The sequence below is a fragment of the Artibeus jamaicensis genome, unplaced genomic scaffold (assembly GCF_021234435.1).
Source record: "Artibeus jamaicensis isolate MK-2021 breed Jamaican fruit bat unplaced genomic scaffold, CSHL_Jam_final contig_519, whole genome shotgun sequence".
In the NCBI taxonomy this organism is placed as follows: Eukaryota; Metazoa; Chordata; class Mammalia; order Chiroptera; family Phyllostomidae; genus Artibeus; species Artibeus jamaicensis.
In genome coordinates, this window is record NW_026521871.1 from 7,573,700 (window position 1) to 7,593,480 (window position 19,781).

The 19,781-nt window shown below is 45.8% G+C and overlaps 1 protein-coding gene across 6 annotated transcripts in view; it reads left to right on the forward strand.

Moving 5' to 3' along the window:
* The first annotated feature begins 14,115 nt into the window (after nucleotides 1–14,115).
* Nucleotides 14,116–19,781, forward strand: part of ACOX2 (acyl-CoA oxidase 2) — a 33,570-nt gene continuing 27,904 nt past the window's right edge. For 2 of the 6 annotated variants that reach the window (XM_053669576.1, XM_053669581.1), the window contains exons 1-5: nucleotides 14,116–14,348; nucleotides 17,832–18,014; nucleotides 18,389–18,551; nucleotides 18,784–18,935; nucleotides 19,319–19,426. In XM_053669576.1, coding sequence (XP_053525551.1) covers nucleotides 14,315–14,348; nucleotides 17,832–18,014; nucleotides 18,389–18,551; nucleotides 18,784–18,935; nucleotides 19,319–19,426 — 640 coding nt within the window. In that variant the 5' untranslated portion in view covers nucleotides 14,116–14,314. Of the gene's footprint in view, nucleotides 14,349–14,381; nucleotides 15,848–16,369; nucleotides 16,455–17,759; nucleotides 18,015–18,388; nucleotides 18,552–18,783; nucleotides 18,936–19,318; nucleotides 19,427–19,781 lie in introns of those variants that run through there. The other 4 variants (XM_053669579.1, XM_053669580.1, XM_053669577.1 and 1 more) reach the window with 4 other exon arrangements.

Sequence of the window (19,781 nt, forward strand, 5' to 3'; positions counted from 1 at the left end):
TGATCTGTCCCCCTCTGCCTCCCAGCCCCTCGCCCTTCCGCAGGGCCCTGTGAGTTTTGGTCGATGAAATGAGAGCAGCAGTATGAAGAGGGTCACTTCTGGGATGAAGCAGTGAGAAGCCCCGGGGGGGGGGGGCCCTCGGAATCTCTCCTCCCCTCAGCCTCAAGCACAGAAACTTTCAGGTAAGATGGAGGAGCCGCGAAGTCCAAAGCAGCCTGGCTCACCAAGTGCCCCGGAGGCTGGCACACCGGCGGCAGGCTGGGCGACGGGGACACGTGAACTTGCGCTCAGCGGTCCGGGACTGCCGAACAGCGACCGAGCCCAAGCCACAGACCTCTGCCGCGATCCTGTTTCCGTGTGCACAGCTAGAAGAAAGAATGATGTCCGAAATAATGTTTTAAACAAGTAAATAAATGACATGAGTGCTAGTGTAACTCAAAATGTAATTTATTCCAATAAAATTATTAAAACCCTAATAGGAATAAAAGACCCTGCAGGGAAAAATCGACACAGATGTGGTCCTATGAGTTGGGAAGATGGACTGATGCTGTCAAGTCTGTATATTAATCTAGGGAAATTGTCATGTTTACTAGGTTTTAAGTCCCCAGGAGTTACTGAGACTTTGACAAATAGTGAAACTGTATTGAGAGGGTTGAGTACCGACGCCACAGAGCAGTTCTTCGGGCGCCGGACTGCCCGCCCCTTCCCCCCCCCCACCCCCCCGGCCCCGGTGGCTCGGTTCCTTGGGTGGAGAGGGGACTGGTTAATCTGTCCCCCAGCCTGTGAGCTCCAGGAGCCTGGCCCACCTACCCGCCGAGTCTGCCCCCATCAGGGCAATGAACAGACGCTGGATTAGGTGCCACAAATGAAGGATGAATGAAGGATACGGGGACACGCAGGAGCACGGTGACCGCGGGGCGATGTGGGACCGGCCTCAGTAAGGGCCAGTCCAACCGTGTGTATCAGTGGGTATGACAATAGAAGTGGGAGAGGGCGGTTGGGTGTGGTAGCCTCTGTGTGACAAAGGATGTCGCGGTGGGAGGATGTAAGATAGTGTAGGAGGTGGGGAAACTCCCCAGGCAGGTGACACACCTGACTGCCCCCTGCCAGGCTCCCTGGGTCTTCTGCAGCCACCGGAGAGACGCAGGTGTCTCGCTGGCCACCCACAGGCTTCACACAGTTGTAGCTGCTCACTGGCACGCAGGGTGCCCTGCTGCCCTTTATACTCTCAGCCAGTTCTGCTCCCTGCTCCAGGGGCTGAGTCAGCTTGGGAAGGGCAGGATTACAGACTTAAACCTCTGGGCCCAGAGGAGGCCAGCTGGGCGGGTGGGGTAAGGATCCATCCCAACACTCCTGGGGTTTAAGTGTGGGCTGCTGACCCACATACCCAGGGGCAAGCAGGCCCGAGGTCACCAGCAATGCCAGGTTCATTGTTAAACCCCCACCCACACCTCTACACCCATCCTCCCTTTGGCCACAGATCCTACATTTCTGAGGAACTCAGCTTACTGCCAGGCCCTGGATGGCCCACCAACCCCAGGGGTCCCGCAGCAGGAAAAGCACCGCCCCACCACCCCTCCCCCCACACTGTGCCCTGTGCGGCCCAGGGCCCCGCACACCCACACTCCTCCAGTCCTAAAGCCACCTTCTGATCTAGGTGTCACTATTGATGGGGGAACTCAGGAGTTCAAGATTTTAGCCTTAGCTCTAATCACTTAGCTTAAGTGATTAATGCATGTGGAAAGCTATATTAGGGAGACTGGAATGACTCCAAGGAATTCAGGAGGGAATTGTTGATCAGCAGATAAAGAAATCCTAGGAAAATCGCTGCAAAAAAAAAAAAATAGTGAAACTGTATTAATCAAGACTTTTGGCAAATAAAAGAAATACAACTCAAGCTGAATTTAAGAAGGAAAGGAAGGCCTCGTTGGGCGGCTCAGCTGGTCGGAGCCTGGCCCTGTGCACCCAAAGGTCTCGGGTTAGATCCCCGGTCAGGGAACAAGGGGGTGGGGGGCGGAGAGGGGGGCTACCAATCTGTGTTTCTGTCTGCCCCCGCCCCCGCCTCCTCCTCTCTCTCTAAAATCAATAAATATATCCTAGGGTGAGGATTTTTTAAAATACTTAAAAGGAAGAAAAGGAATATTTATATTTCAAAAGTGTAACGTCAAATCTGAGGTATGGCTGGATCCAGGGACTCAAGGTATCAACCCTCGTTTTCACTCTCTTTTTTTCTCAAAGACTTTATTTATTTGTATTTACAGAGAAGGGAAGGGAGGGAAAAAGAGAAGGAGAGAAATGATTGATGTGTGAGAGAAACGATGGGTTGCCTCTCACGTGTTCCCAACCTGGCCCAGGCATCTGCCCTGATGGGGAATTGAACTGGCGACTTTTGGGTTTGCTAGACAATGTCCAGCCCACTGAGCCACACCAAGGGGGTGTGTGTGTGTGTCTCCTTCCCTCTCTCTCTCTGCTCCTCCCCCTCCATGTGGGACCAGGGGTGACCCCAGTAGCCCCTGACTTCCTCCAGGGAAGCAAGCACTGCACAAGGTGTCTGTCCCAACTAAGAACCACTTGGGGAAGCAGGGTGGTCAAAGAGAGGGTCTTCTGATCAGCCCAACTTGGATTATGTGCTCATTCCTGGGCCAATCACTTTTGACCAGGGAGATAAAATACTATGATTGATCATGACTCAACCATGTGCCCACCCATACGTCTGCAGGGAGGCAGAAGCAACTCCACCCAAAGCATGTGGGTTCTTCACAGGAAAGAAGTGTTTTCTTACCAAAATAAGGAAAGGGTTGCTGAGCAGGCAAAGCAATATATGTTCACTACAGACATACAACTAAAAAATTAAGCAAACAGCAATACCAAAGGGAGGAAATTGAAAAAATTACACATACACACACACACACACACACACACACACACACACACACACATAGATGGGCTCAACTCTACCAAATTTAAAAATTTTTAAACATAACAGAAGGGTAATTATAACACCACATGACATCAAGTTAAGGCAGAAATAATGAACTACTGACACAAAACTGATATTTCTAAAATAGGATCAAGCAAACATAAGAATTCAATATATAAGGTGCTAAGAGTAACACAATACTCTTCAATATTTATTCTTTTATCAAATGAATTTGTTCTACAAAATAACAATAAATGTCTCTGTAAGAGAATAACAATATAAGAGAAAGAATATAGATGCATATCTTCTACATACACAGAACACATTGCAAATGAAAGTTAAATATTTTTAAACTATAAAAATAAGAACATAGAATAGAATTTAACGCTATCTATGATAAATTAAACTTCTGTCAGCAAAACTGAATGCATTTGAGTAACCAAAAATAAAAATGTTATGTACATGAGGTATGAAAAAGCAAATTAAACATAATCAAGAGCTTGATCTCAAAACAAATTCAAATCAAAGCGCATTCTAGAAAAACACCTGACCCAGTACTCTTCAAAGTATCAAGGTTATAAGAGACAAGGACTGAGGAACTGTGCCAACTGGAGGACATATGGGACACTTACCTGCAGTGTAAGTGTTTTCCCAACACTGGTTGGGAAAAAAAAAACATTATTGGGAAAAGAAGCAAAACCCATTGTGCAGTACATGGCTACCTCCGCAGGACTTCAAACCCTACTCATACCAAAGACAAGACTGGCCCTTGCCCCGGCTGGTATGTCTCAGTGGATTGAGCATCAGCCTGTGGACCAAAGGCTTGCTGGTTTGATTCCCAGTCAGGGCATATGCCTGAGTTGCGTCCAGGTCCCCAGCAGGGGACATGTGACAGGCAACCACATGTTGATGTTTCCCTATCTTTCTCCTTCCCTTCCCCTCTGTCTAAATAAATAAATAAATAAATAAATAAATAAATAAATAAAATATTTTTTAAAAAGACTGGCCCTTGATAGCTCCTGGGAGGTAACATCTAAACTCTTGGAATATGCTATCAGTTTGACCTCAGCAGGGGCTCAAGATGAATAACTAAGCTCAGTCACATCAGCATGCCAGGTCTCCATGACTGATGCCTGATAGCTCTGGACACCAAGCCCGGGAGAGCTTCCCTGGTTACTAGTGCCTTGTGGGTGTCACACGGGGAGCGTTAAATGCTGTCCACACAACTCCACTGGGAGAGTGTGACTGGAAGCTTGTGCCTGGTCTCTCCTGGACTCCATCCTACATGCCGTTTTCCTCTGCTGATTTTAATTTATATCCTTTTTCAGTAATGAACCATAACCATGAGAATAACTTTCCTGAGTTCTACAAGTCCTTTAGCAAATCACTGAAACTGGGATTGATCTTGGGAACCTTCTGACACATGCAAATAATTTGTGAAGATTAGTTAATAGTACTGATGGTATCAGTGCTCATTTCTTGGCTTCAATAACTGCATTGTGGTTATATAAGATGTTAACATTGGAGGGAGCTGCATGAAAGTATACAGAAATTCTGTACTATTTTTTGCAACTTTCTGAAAGTCTCAAGATATTTCAAAAAAAACCTTAAGACAAAGAATATAAAATGATATATGTGAAATCTGGGTGTTAGGTACATGTGGTCTGATTACATTGTTCTTTCACTTTTTGTACAGGTTTGAAACTTTTTATTAAAAAAAAAAACTTTTTAACTAGAGAATTCTATAGGCTGGGGCAACAAATTGAAATTGATCTGTAGGGGACCGGTTTGTCTTGGTTTGGCAAACGTGACTTGGCTCTGTATGGAAAACCTACAGAAGTGAAGTGGTAGGCAGGAGCCAGACCTTCAAACCAAGCTTTCCCGTAGGAATCAGGCCTAGAAAATGCATACAGATTGTTATGGCTTGCTCTTGCTAAACTCCAAATGTGTCTAAAACAACAAATGTATATCGTCTATCTTCAAGGTCATTTCCAAAGCCTGTGTGAATTTACGCAAGGACAGAGCTAATCGGCTCATTGCCATTCCCCTCTACATGTTTTTTCATTTCCTTGATTGTACCTAAAATGTAGCAATAATATTCTATGTAATAGGTAATAAATCTTTCTCTGATGTAAGACCCAAGGAAAACAATAAAAGCCTGTCTAGGCAAGGATCGAGACACTCTCCCCTTGAGAGAGGAGCCGTGCCTGTTCCCTTTTTCTCCACAGGATTGTTGTCGCCTGTGTGTTTATTCTCTTCATCAGTCACAACAGGCAGACTCTGCTAGACAGAGTCCACCACATCTGGTGTCCACACAGGGATGCAAAGGCTATCAGTCGCTGTGGTCAACACACCAACGTGGGTGGAACGCGTGCAACAGCCCAGGTAAAGGCCGATGACCCCGAATGCTTTTCAGAAGGCGTAGGGTATGTTGTATTTTAGGGAAAGAGGGTATCTTTCCAAGGTCGCCCCCTCTTGCAACCACTCTCTTTAGTAAGCAGAAGCCTTGCTCTCTCTCTCTCTGGCAATGACTGTACCCCGCGGGCACAGGTCCAGCATTTAAAAGCCATAAGGGTGCTCACAGCAACAAAGATACTAGTGACAGGATGAGTTGGAAGTGGACCAGGAAAGAACACTAGGTTTCCTGCCAACTGCAAGCAAAAGTCCAGGCAATGAGATGCACACTGTAAAAAAGGACACTCACAAGCCCATCCTTGCAGCACAATCCCCAATCAGGCTTTAGGCTTGGGAGAGAGAGCAATGAATTTTCCTCTCAATTAGCTTTTTTTTACAAGTGACTCTGCGAATTCTTTCTTTAAAAGCTGCTTTTTTCAGCCCTTTTGATTCTGCCTTTTCCCTCTGCCTGCCTGTAAACAGAAAAGCAGATAGTAAATGAGTGTTTCAGTTTCAACCAGACTCCGAAGATTGCTTTGAGAACTTAGAGTTAGTTAACAGGGTTGTTTATGAGTGTCTCAGGTTCTTGCTGAGGCGCCAAAGATAAGAGGCATTCCTCCTTCCAGCTGGAGATCTCAGGTGTTCCTACGTGAGTAGGCTCCTTGTGGGGTGTCTAGGGTCAATCCCTGAGATGTACAGAGGCCTCATAGGGAATTCCAATCACAGTAATTTAACTCCCGGCTAAGTCAGGGAGCATGATATAAAGGTTGGTCACCTGGCGCTTTGAGCCCCCCACCTCGCAGTCTTAGACATGGGAAAAACCTGAAACCCATAAGTGGGGTTAGGGTATCCTGGATACCAGGAAGCTCTCCCTGATGGTTTTCACCAACAATACATGTTTGACCCACTACACTATACTCCCCAATAGCTAGTGAGTTAAGGTTTAGAATGGGCTACAGAATCTGAAACAGCGGAGGTCGAAAGTAAAAAAGAAACCTTTTAACAATAAGAATGGGTTCTTTAAAGAACAAGAGCAATGTTTTATGCTAATTTAGCATTTTTTTAAGCTGCTAAATATCTCCCTGATAAGGGATCTTTAGACTTATTTATTTAGGAAAAGTTGGGCAAAAATTGAAACAGCACCAGGTAGTGTGAGATAACAGCTAGTGTCTCACTCTTTTAGAGGATTTAATTTGAAAATACTGGTTTGCTTGAATTTTATTTTTGTTTCTGTTTTAAAAGTAACATGTCAGTCTCAAAATGTTTTAGTAAATAGAATGAGATCTCTAATATTGTTACATCATAAAGATTCTACTCAGAAAGAATTTAAATTGATTATTAAAAAAAAAGAAAAAGATCTCACTTCCATCAGATAGTAAAAAATGCAGGAATGAAAACAATGAGAAAATGTGTCTTTTAATCATTCTGAATCCTCTTTCTGAAGCCCCAAGGACTGTTTCAGTCCTGGGAACAAGCTACGTTGAGCTTAGCATCTTCCCTCCCTCTTCTTCAAACTCCCTAAAAATTTTCAAGGGCACCAGATAATGAGACAGCTCACTTTTGAGCACATTGCAAGAATGCAGTAACCACCAAAAATAAAAAATAAAATAAAAAGTAAATGCATTTGCCAGCAGAGAAAAACTGTTTCTAAAAGTTATGAATGTGCTCATAAATTTGTCAATCTAAAGCATGCTATAAGTGGGATAGGAGGTGTGATGTGTTAAAGAAATATTAAGAATCCTCCTTGTTTATGTTTTGCCATGACCTTTTATTGCAAAAATAAAATAAAAGTATACTGTCTCCCAGGGAGAACTAGCCCTTCTCCATGGAAGACTAAGTATTATTTTTTACCTCAGTACCTGTAAACACTGATCATTTCCTTGAGAAAGAACTGGCTATTCTCCCAGAAAGAACGGTTAGTCAATTGAGTCACAAAAGGCCCTTGGCACATGACCATTTTTGTCTAAAACATTTTGGAGCAGAACGCCCCTCATACTCCCCATTTTCCTTGCAAACTCTAAACCTAAAGAACTACCAAGTCCTGAAAACAAGACAGTTAACTTGCTGCTTTAACTCATTGCAGCTTACAAAAACAGCAAAGGGCTTGTCTTTCCAAGTAGAGAAAAAAAATGGCACTTCTAAAACTGAGGCTATTTTTCAGCTGACTGCCCACTACCTACTGCAAACTGGAAAGCCAAAGGTTAAAGGCTTAAAGGAGCCCTTCCAGAAGGGCAAAAATCAGAACCCCCCCCCCCGAAGCTGAACAGAAAAAGTAATAGAAAAAGTTAAAAGACTGTTTATTTATCATTGCCAAGCTAAGCAAATTATTAAAGAATGCCTTGACTGCCAAGCCCTTACTAAGACATCTCCATCCAAGGGAGTTAACCCTTGAGGACTAAGTTCTCAGATGATTTGGCAAACAGATATCAGTCATCACGCTCCCTTTGGAAAATTCAAATACATTCATATTTCTATTGATACTTACTCTAGTACCCTATATGCATATGCTTTATCAGGAGAATCTGCTAAAAATATACAAGCCCATTGGCTTGAAGCCTTCAGTCATTTAGGTCAGCCTCAGCAAATAAAATCTGATAATGGCCCAGGATATCTTGCCCACTCTACTCAAGCCTTCCTTGAGAGTTAGAATATTCAACATAAAACAGGAATACCTTACAATCTAACCAGTCAAGCAATTGTTGAATGGGTCCATCATACCTTTAAAAATCTTCTTAAAAAACAAAAAAGGGGGAGTCAGGAGTCTACCTCCCAAAATTTGATTATGTTAGCTATGTTTACCTATAATTTTCTAAACTGTGATGAATCACTCTGTACTCCAACTGAGAAACATTTTCAGAAGAAAGAACCAAAGTCATCTTATCTTCAGGTTCTATACAGAGATCTGCTGGGAGATGGTACTTGACAGGGTCCTGTAGATCTCTTAACATAGGGAAGAGGGTATGTATGTGTTTCCATCCCTAAAGGTCCTGTCTGGCTTCCAGCTAAAAGGGTGAAGCCTTATTATGAACCAAAAAGACATCAGCTCTGCTACCTGGAAATAAAAACTGATCAGCTAACAAACCAGATAGCCCATAGAAGAAAACAAGCACTGAATTCCAGTGCCAAGGAATAGTTTATGTTGCTAAGTTTTTACTAGTTTATTTTTCTGTTCTTATTAACATTTTGTGTTTTCCTTTAAGTGAGTGACTTCATGCTGCAAGCAAAGAGCAATACAGTAAGTACTATCAGCTTTCCATAGTAACTATAATTGGCCTGCCTATCCAGAAGAGGATTTATCACTCTCAATCCCCCTCTAGTTCCTCCTTACACTTTACACAAAAGCCTCTATCAGGATGGCCCTCTAAAACAAGATTGGGTCAGTTTGTACCTCTCACCCTTAATTGTTTTTGGAAACTCCAGGGACAGCTCAAGTCTTTTATAATAAGTCAACAAAAATTGATTCTCTGACTGTGCCTGCAAGCTACATATATGCCAGCTGTGTTACTCATCTCAATATTACTCAGTTAAGCCTCACTACAGTTTATATAGTTAGAAGACAAACTCAAATATGGGTGCCTGTTAATGTAACCAGAGAATGGGAATATCCCAATGACATAGTGCTTAACAATGTGCTGGCCTCTTTTAAGAGTCCAATGGTTTGTTGGCACTTTAATTGCACTTATTGTCTCTGTTATAGTTGTCTCAGCTACTGCAGCCATGACAACTGCTGCCTTATTGGGTCAGTTCAAACTGTTAATGTTCTCGTAATCAGCTCCACTTTAGAAATGCTTCAACAGGCCCAGATTGATCAAGAAATCCTGACTCAGCTTTCTGCAGTGAAATCAGTACTCAACTGGATCAGTGAATGCCAGGATGCACTAGTGACCCGTCAGCAGCTGACCTGTGATCCTGGTTTCTCCAAACTGTGTGTCACCCCATTACAATGGAACTCCAGCCAATACTCCTGGAGTGATATTCAACATCACCTAAGAGGAGTCTTTTCTACTAATTTAAAAAGACAAATCAATAACTTGCAACTGGAGTTATACCAACAGTTGCAGGACATTCAACACTTAACTAATCAGGAAATTCTTCAAACCCTTAATGATAATCTCCCTCGTTAAACCTGGTTTAATGGACTCAACCTAAGATAGTAGGTCACTGGAGCTGCTGATCATTTACTGATTTTAATAATGTTTCATATATTACGATGCATTTACAAATTATTTGCCCAGGGTCGCAAAAGAGACCAGCAAGTAGCAAGTCTTGGGGGATGCGTCACCACAACAGCCTTAACAAAAAGAAAAGAAAAGGGGGACTTGTAGGGGACCGGTTTGTCTTGGCCTGGCAAATGTGACTCAGCTCTGTATGGAAAACCTACAGAAGTGAAGTGGTAGGCAGGAGCCAGACCTTCAAACCAAGCTTTCCTGTAGGAATCAGGCCTAGAAAATGCATACAGATTGTTATGGCTTGCTCTTGCTAAACTCCAAATGTGTCTAAAACAACAAATGTATATCGTCTATCTTCAAGGTAATTTTCAAAGCCTGTGTGAATTTACGCAAGGACAGAGCTAATCGGCTCATTGCCATTCCCCTCTACATGTTTTTTCATTTCCTTGATTGTACCTAAAATGTAGCAATAATATTCTATGTGATAGATAATAAATTTTTCTCTGATATAAGACCCAAGGAAAACAATAAAAGCCTGTCTAGACAAGGGTCGGGGCGCTCCCCTCTTGAGAGAGTGGCCGAGGCATCGTAGGCACTCTCCCCTTGAGAGAGGAGCCGTGCCTGTTCCCTTTTTCTCCACAGGATTGTTGTCACCTGTGCATTTATTCTCTTCATCAGCCACAACAGGCAGACTCTGCTGGACAGAGTCCGCCACGCTGATCACATCCAAAACATAAAAACCAGGGTCAGCTCAAAAGTTGACGAAGAAACTGTTTAAACACAAAATTTACCAAGTATTAAGAGACCATCGATACTTTTCAAAATAATTTTTTATTTTTAATTAGAGTGGACATACAATATTACATTAGTTACAGGTGTATGATCCAGTGATTAGACATTTATAGGACTTATGGAGTGATCACCCCGGCCAAACTGGTGCCCCTCCGACACCACACGGAGCTGTCACAGCACTACTGTCTGCATTCCCTGTGCTGTACCCGACCGGTCTCTGACTGCCAGTGTGTGCTTCTTAATCCCTTGACTTTGTTCACCTCTCTCCCCGACTCTACTGCAATCTGGCATCAAAATGGTCTCTGTAGTTAAGAGCCTTTTCTATTCTGCTTATTTTGTTTTTCAGATTTCGCATGTAAGTGAAATCGTTTGGCGTTTGTCTTTCTCTGTCTGACTCATTTCACCCAGCACAATGCCCTCTGCATCCATCCATATTGTTGCAGATGGCAAGATTTTATTCTGTTTTAAGGCAGAGTCATATTCCATCGTATATAAGCGCCACTTCTTTATACAGTCATCTGTTTATAGACACTTAGGCTGCTTCTATACCTTGGCTATTGTAAATACGCTACAATGAACATATGGCTCTATATGTCTTTTCAGTTTGGTGTCTTGGGCTTCTTCAAATGAATACTCAAAAGTGGAATTGCTGGGTCCTTCTTTTCTCTTATTGTAGCCATTGTTTTAAAGTCTATTTTGCCTGATATAAGTGTTGCTACCTCTATTTTGTTTCATTTCCATTTTCATGAAATATCTTTTTCTAGCCCTTTGTTTTCGTCTGTGTGTGTCTTTTGATCTGAAGTCAGGCTTTTATGGGCAGCGTATATAAGGGTCCTCTTTCCTTATTCATTCAGCCTCCTTATATCTTTTGACAGGAGCGTTTAATCATCGGCATTTAAATGAACTGTTGATAGATGTGTATTTAGTGCCATTTTATTATTCATATTTTTTTCTTATTCTCCTTAATGAAGACCCTTTAATATTTCCTGTAATACTGGTTTGGTGTGATGAACTTCTCGTGTGGGAAGCTGTTTATCTGTCCTCTGATTCAACTTTGCTAGGTAGAATATCTTGATTACAGGTCCTTGCTTTTCAGCACTTTGAATATTTCATGCCAATCCCTTCTGGCCTGATAAGTTTCTGTTGAGAAATTGGTCTTATGGGAGTTCCCTTGTAGGTATCTAACTGCTTTTCTCTTGCTGCTTTTAAGATGTACTCTTTGTCTTTACCCTTTGTCATTTTAATTATAATGTGTCTTGATGTGGGTAAAAGGCCATCAAGATCTTAATCTCAAGATAATCAAGATGTGAAAACTATGACAGAGAGAAATTAAGCAATTGCCTACAGGCAGTGATAGCTCAAGCCCTTGGCAGAGGCCAGGTTGGAACCCAGAACTTCCCCCTCCAAACAGGAGGGTCAAGGGGTCAAGGCCACCTTCACTGAACACTGTTCACCACCTTGTGTACAGCCACTGCCAACAGCAATAGGGGACCAGGGGCCCAGGTCCCCAGTCCCAATAGGGCCTGCTGAGTGATGTCTCAAAAGTTGAGCCCTGCTTCTTTCTGAAAACACAAGTTAGATGCTGCCTTGGGGACACTGGGGAGCTGTTGGGCCTTGTACTGAGTGAGCACTCCAAACCACAGATGGTGAGGCTGAGACCCAGGAGAGGAGGGCACCTACCCGAGTCACCACATCTTAGAAGTCCTGGCAGGACAGCAGCTCCAGGCCCCTTGACTTCTTTCTCAGCCTTGCACAAATGAATGAAATGTCAATCTTTATTGCCAGGAGGCCTGGCTCAAATTGCAGCTCTATGATCTATCTACTGTGTAAAACCAGGCGAGTAACACGCCTCTCCAAGTTTGTTCCCTCTGGTGCAAAACTGGGAGATGTGGCCTACTTTCCAGGGTTGTTATGCAGTGTCATTGAGGAACCTATAAATATCCTGCCCCACTCCCCAAAATCCGGTTCCCTCTGGGTCCCACCCCAAGCAGTGCTCAATGTATTTGAAGATGGTCCTAAAATATTTGTCCAGAGAACATTGGTTAGGGCCGTAAGAATAGTAATGGGAAAAGCCAAATTTTAGAGCAAAAACATGGGGAGAGAGGACACACATTCACCTAACAGAGCAATCCTTTCACGAAAAGAAGCCTTTTACATTCCTGGGGCATGAGCTTGAATTCCTGAATGGCTCGGGGTGGCACAAATCATCAGGAAAGATGAGGAGAGGCAGCAGGAAGAGCAGGCTTACTGCAGAAACGCAGATGGGGACACAGCTTGTTCATACAAGTAGTTCCAAGGAATTCAGCTTTGAGACTGGAGGGCCGGGTCTGATGTTGGGGTATGAAAACGTGTACAAATAGGTTGGGCACACACACACACACACACACAAACCCAACTTTAAAAAAGTGTCAAAGCCCCAGAGATGCCCTCTGGGGAATCCTGCTGGCTCCTGCCAATTGTTTATTCATTCGTCCACCAAGGATTTGCTGCGTTACCTTCTTTGGGCCAGGCCCTGAGCTGGGGCTGGGACCGCGAATGCATTGGTGACCAAGAGCAACCCAGTCTTTGCTTTCATTTGTGATTTAAACAAAAAACGATAGTCACAAAGTAGCCACCAACATAGGGAGGGTACCAAGGTCACTCTTTCTAGGACCACTTTTGACACCAAATTTGTGGTTTTCCACACCAACAACGAATTCTCCAATTCTTTGACACCAACTGGGTGTGGAACAACTCTATTCAATTTGATTCAATTCTAACACTAATGCTTGGGGTTAATGAAGACCTTGTAGTTTAGGGCAAGGTTTTTCAGCTCAAAAAGTTATGAATTCACTATAAGTGGTTGTGAGTATCCTATCTAGGTTTTCCTGCTCATTCCCACTGTGATTATCTGTCTCCCCAGCCGCCCCCAACCCCAGCCCAGAAACTTCCCAAGGGAACAGTTTAGTTTAGTTTAGTTTTGCTTCCTACTATACGTACCCCCGTGTGTGGGTCATTGTGGACTCAAAATATATATATCGACACGTAAACAAATTGATGCATCCCGTACCACCTAAGGGCTCACACCCCAGCCCATAGATATCACCAGCAGACTGTCCCAGCAACAGAAGTGCCACCATTAAACATCGCTCCTGGGAATTAAGAATTCTCTTATGGGGAACCAAGAAAGCTGTAATAGTTTCAAATTACAAATGCTTGGGGCTTTACCATTTACCAAGAGCTTTTCTTCATAAACTGCAAGTTACAGATAAAAGGAGGGGACCTTGGAGAGAGGGGCAGTAACCTAGTCACACCTTCAGGATTTGAACCGAGGTCTCTGGACTCGGGCTGGGGGCTGTGGGGTTTCTTCATGCCGCGTCCAAGTGTGTGTATTCTGCAGGGCCCAGGCTCTGTGGGGCAGGGCCAAGCAGAGGAAGACCAAGGTGGAGCAGCTGGCACTCACGGAGCTGCCTCCACAGCTTCATGCTAAGCCATCTAGCCAGCTTCTACTTTTTTTTTTGATTGATACAGGAACTTTTTATTGTAAATAACAATATTTACATTGCCACCTTTATTTACTCCGCTGTGCATATGACATAGTATCAGTTGGTCTAATCATTTCCTTCGTGGAATGTTTTTCTTTTCTTTAACCAGTACAAAATCCACTTTAGGGTCAGGCATTGCATGCAATTGTCGCATTGTTTTAATCTTCTTTTTTTTTTTTCAATTAATTAATTTATTTTTTAAATTATTTTTCAGCTACAGTTTTCTGTCTTTTACTCCCTTCCCAGCCCACCCCCGCCCCGTACCCCCCACCTCCCTCCCCTTTCCTCCCCCCTTAGTTGCTGTCCATGTGTCCTTTATACTTGTTCCTATAAATCCTTCCCCTTTCCCCCTGAAATTCCCTCCCCTCTCCCCTCTGGTCACTGTCTCCTTGTTCTCTATTTCAGTGTCCTTGTTTTTATTCTGCTTGCTTGTTTGTTTTGTTGTTTAGCTTCCTGTTAGCAGTGAGATCGTATGATATTTGTCTTTCACCGCCTGGCTTATTTCACTCAGCATAATGCTTTCCAGTTCCATCCATGCTGTTGCAAAGGGTAGGAGCTCCTTCTTTCTTTCTGCTGCATAGAATTCCATTGTGTATATGTACCATAATTTTTTTGATCCTTTCATTTACTGACGGGCACCTGGGTTGCTTCCAGCTCTTGGCTATTGTAAATTGTGCTGCAATGAACATTGGGGTGCATCGGTTCTTTTGGATTGGTGTTTTAGGGTTCTTAGGATATAGTGCCAGCAATGGAATTGCTTCTTCTTCATAGCAATCCCCCCAGGGCAGCCCCAGGGCTGGGCACTGTTGCGGTCACACCCACTGGAGGGAGACCTGGGGACAGGAGAGAACAGTCAGTGAGCTCAGCTGGGGACTGCTGAGAGCTGAGACAGCTGGGCAGTTCCTCCGTTCAAGGGGAGGAGAAAGGGACTGGGCCACCCACAGGAAACCGAGGAGGACAGCTGGGAGGCCGGGCCAGGCCAGGTCTGCAGTGCAGACACAGGACAGAGGTGAGTCAGGGAATCCGGGTTGAGGGGGGGTCACTAACCAGATCACCTAAGAAGTCCTTCCCCGTGGCTGCCAGTGACTCAGAGTCTGCTTTCTTTCACTAGACACTTATCTACTAGATACCACCTTTAGGCCTAAGTGTTAGAGCCACGGCATGAAGGTGACAAAGATCCCTGCCCTCTGGAGTTCACCTTTTAGTAGGGAGAGACGGCAATAAACAAAAACATGATAACGGACTAAACTGTATGGTAGGACGAGGCAAAAGGAAAAAGTCGAGAAGAGCAGGGGTGTTTGGGAATGCTGGGGTAGGAGTCTTGAACTTTTAAACAGGGTGGTGGGGGTGGGCTCCCTGAGAAGGTGACTGATCAAAGACTTGAAAGAGGCCATTGAGAAGCTGAGGACATCAGGGAAACAGTGTTTCAGACTAAGCGTTTCCAGGGACAGGACAGCCCTGGCAGAGGCTGCAGGTGAGGGCTGGACTCCTGAGTGTTCACTGCAGTTGGAAGCAGCAGCAGTTGGAGAAGAGGGAGCAGGAGGCAGAGAAGAGGTGGAGCAGGAAGAGAGGAGAAGGGCTAGGTGGCCTCGCAGGAATCCAGGGGGCCCCACGGACGTGCCAGGCCCCTCATCAGCATCCCCACGGCCCAGCTCCCTCCCCGCAGGGGCACCGGTTTGGAAGCCTGCTGATGAATGTGGGACTGTCGAGACCTCACAACAGCAGTGTGGAACTCATTTTCACCTCACCAAGGGCCACATCAGCCTTGCAGTAGCCTTCAAAGGGCCAAATATAATTTTAGGACTATATGAATGTCACCACTCCTTAACTAAGGGCAAGGAGGTCTACATTCAGCCCTTTGAAGGCAACCACGAGGCTGATGTGGCTCCCGATGACAATGAGTTTGACACCCCTGCCTTAAAAGTCTCCTCCCTTCCTGCCCTCTCCATAAACCTGTCCTCATGATAACAGCGGTGTATCTGCAGGTGAAAAAGAATGGGAATCCAAGCAGTGGCTGCCTGCTGAAAGGATTTAGTGCCTCCTCTGAGGTAAGCTCTCAGGACCCAAGAAGCAGCAGAGCCACTCGGGCTCGCATGGCCTTGGGGGAGGGATGTTTGAGTCAATAAGAAACCCTTCCTTGTCCACTCCAATAGCACCGCGCGGGAGCCCTGAAGGGCGCCGCGGTCAGGAAGGTTTCTTAGAGGCAGGGTCCCTGGAGGCTGGGGCCGAGCAGGAACAGGAGGGGACAGAGCAGAGGGAAAGCGTGGGAGTAAAGGACAAGCATGAGCTCCGTGCCACAGAGGGGGAGGGAAGGGGCTGGGGACTCGAGGAGCAAATTCCAAGCAAGGGAGGAAAACAATTAGTTTAAAAGTCCACTGGGCGCCCTGGCCGGTGTGGCTCAGTGGATTGAGCACAGCCTGTGAACCAAAGGATCACAGTCCGATTCCCAGTCAGGGCACATGCCTGGGTTGCAGGCCAGTTCCCAGCGAGGGACACATGAGAGGCAACCGTACATCGATATTCTCTCCCTCTCTCCTACCCTTCTTCTCTTCTTCCCTTCCCCTCTAAAGATCAATAAATAATTTAAAAATAAATAAATAAAATAAAAGTCCACTGGACAGCTGGAAGAACGGACCAGAGAGACACTGAGGCCAGGTAACAGACGATGGCTGCAGCCCCAGGGATGGAAGGAGCAGATGGATTTGAGAGGCTGAGAAGTAGAACACATTGCACCCAGTAGCTGCCTCACTGTGGGGAAGGCCAGGGGTTCCCTGTGGAGGATGCAGGGTCCACCTTGGCTGTGAGGGACACACAGAGAGGCCAGAAGCAAGCTGCCTCCCCTTAGCTCCACAGTCCCCCTCCAGGCTCACAGAAATGGGCAAATAAGCCCAGGACTTAGGGGACCAGGGGGCTGGGACCCCAGGTTCCCTCACTCAGCCCCCAAGGCAGGGCTATATCGTGGACAGAGCATGTGCTTTGTGACCAGACCTCATCCAGTGTCTGGCCACCTACAGATAGGCAGCTAGAGGCTACATAATTAATCTCCCTAAGATTAATTTTCTTCAAATGTGACCGTCTTTGACTTTTTATGAGGATCTCCCCAGACAATGCTTGCAACACAAGCTGCATTGGGGAGAGCATGAGTTCTGTGATCTGTTGCTGTCCAAATCTTGGCCAACACGTACTGAACTACCATTTATCAAGCAATTTTGCACAGGACACAAAACAAGGTCAGGTATACAGTTCAGCGCCCAAAGGGAGGAGGGTGGGGGTGGAGCGGCAGTGAGTATTGAAGAGGAGTTGCTTTCCTCCACCGAGCAGCCCCCGGCTGACACTCAGCCCTGGGCAGTTCCTCCTGCACACAGGCTCTGAACACCACCGTGGCTCAGAGCAGCCGGGCCAGAAGTACAGCAGCCCCCCATTATCCGCGGGGTGTCTGTTCCATGGCCTCTGTGGATGCCCAGAACCGCCAATGATGCTGAACCCTATATACACTGAGTTTTCCTGTGCATACCTATAATCAAGTTTAATTTATAAATTAGGCACAATAAAAGATTAACAGTGACAATGAATTATAAAATACAACAATTATAACAATATATTGTAATAAAAGTTTCATGAATGTGGTCTTTCAAAATCTTATTGTACTGTATTCACCTTTTCATGTAAAAATAAAGCACTTTACAGTTTCTCTTTGGCATGTCCGAATTGCTGGCACCACTGCTCTTGTGCTTTGGGGCTATTGTTAAGTAAACAAGGGTGACTCGACTACGAGCTCCGGGATGCCGACAGCCCATCGAGTAACCAAGACTGCTACCATGTGGCTAATGGGGCGGTGATGTGCGCAAAGGGATGCTTCACATCTTGGGTAGAGTGGAGCTGAACTCGAGAGATGTCATCGTGCTACGCAGAATGTTCCACAATTGTTCATTACTGCAATGTTTCATTTAATACTTTTAGATCACGCTTTACCTTGGATAACTACTATCAAAAGCAAAACCTCAGATTAGGGAAAGCCACTGTATCTCTTAGACAGCAGGCAGACGCAGGCTAGAATGGGCAGCCCAGTGCACCGAGTATCGATGGGGGATCCCTGGAGCAGGAAAGTGCACCCGGACATAGAGAGTGAGAGGCGCCAGCAGTCCTTCGATGTAGAAAGACTCACCAACATCCTGGACGGCGGTGCCCAGAACACGGACCTCCGGAGGAAAGTCGGTAAGAGGAGAATGGGGGAAAGGGCGTCTGCCTCCTTTAAATAGCAAGGTTTATTCTCAAAATTCGGCTGTAACAGACTCATTTCTCTGAACTCTCAGGCATCTTTAACATGCCAATATTAAGCCCATCTGAGGGATAGAGGAGTCCTGGGCAGCAGATGACCAAACCAGGATGTCGGTGTTTGTCCGCCCACTGCATAGCTCAGTAAACCTTGGACAAGTCTCTTTCCCAGCTCTGGGCCTCAGTCATCTCATCTGTCAAATGACAGTAGTATGACTTGCTTTCCACAACCATGAGGCAAGTGGGTGGAAAAATTTGAAGGTAACAAGAACCTCACTCAGGTCCCTGAGCGTACTGTTGTCTATTCCTGGCAGAGAGCATTATCCACAGTGACCCAGTGTTTAATCTGAAGGATAACTATTTCATGAACCGGTATGAGCGTTACGAAGCAGCCGTTAAGAGGACATTCCACATCCAGATGATAGTACAGCGCCTGGGCTGGTTGGAACAGAGTCGTGAACTTCATTATGCTATAAGGTGCTCACTCCAAGGGCAGCCCCACCAGAGAGGAATTCACCCGGGATTACTCAGAGCCCCCAACCCCATGAGCTATCTTCCCCAACAAAGGCAGTACTTATTGGGAAAGCAGGACATGAGGTGCCCCTCCCCTCGTGCACCCTGCTTGGGTGGGCTGCTCAACCTGAGACTGTTGAGACCCTGAGACCCTGGCTCTGATGGGCTGCTCAACCACAGCACCTTTCCCCCACAGAGCCGTTTCTGGAAACTTGGGCTTAAGTATACAATACATCTTCCTGAAAGCCGTCAGGAGCCTGGGCTCGGAGGAGCAGATAGCCAAATGGGCCCCGCTCAGCCACACGTTCCAGATCATCCCAACATACGCCCAGACGGAACTGGGACACGGTAAGCCAGAGCTGCTGCCTGTGGCGCACGATGCCGGGGCCCATTCAGGTCTCAGTTGTCACAGATTAGTATGTTGAATGTGGAAACGTTAGTGCAGATGGCAGACAAGGGTCTGGAGGAAGGGGTGGTGTCCTTTTCTAATTCATACAAACAATGTATGAGCTCACGGTGGGACAAGTCTTTCCTTCTGGAAAAGTCAGCAACCATTCCTGGTCTCCCACGCAGCCCACGGGTAAAAGGAGAGCAATCCCTTTTAGTACAGCTGTGAGGTACCCCGAGTGACACTGGGCTGCAGCCTGAGAGTTCCAAGCCCTCCTGGACACTGCTCCCCAGGTGAGAATCCCACCCTGGCCTGATATCTAACTCCCCTCCTTAATTCCAAGGGACGTATCTTCAGGGACTGGAGACTGAAGCCACCTACAGTGCAGACACCCAGGAGTTTGTGGTGCATAGCCCCACAATAACTGCCACCAAATGGTGGCCGGGCGACCGTGAGTACCCATTTATCACCCAGCCCCATCTGTCCCCAAGGAGAACAAAGCAGGATGGCAGAGCATCACTGACTGATGTTCGACAGACCTCAGATTGATTCCTTGCTCTAGGTTAGTGACCTTGGACAAGTCAATTAACCTCTCTGAGCCGCAGGTTCTTAGTCTGTAAAATAGGTAGGCTATGAAGAATTTTATCAGTGAGTGGCTGAGAGGCCCCAAGGGAACTTCGAAGTAGCTGAGGAAATTGACCCAACCTTTGAGGGGTGAGGGCCAAAGCCCCTCTCACACACACTGCCCCCCACACCGACATGGCCTATCCCCTGGCACTCCCCACAATCCCAGTTCCTCTCATCTC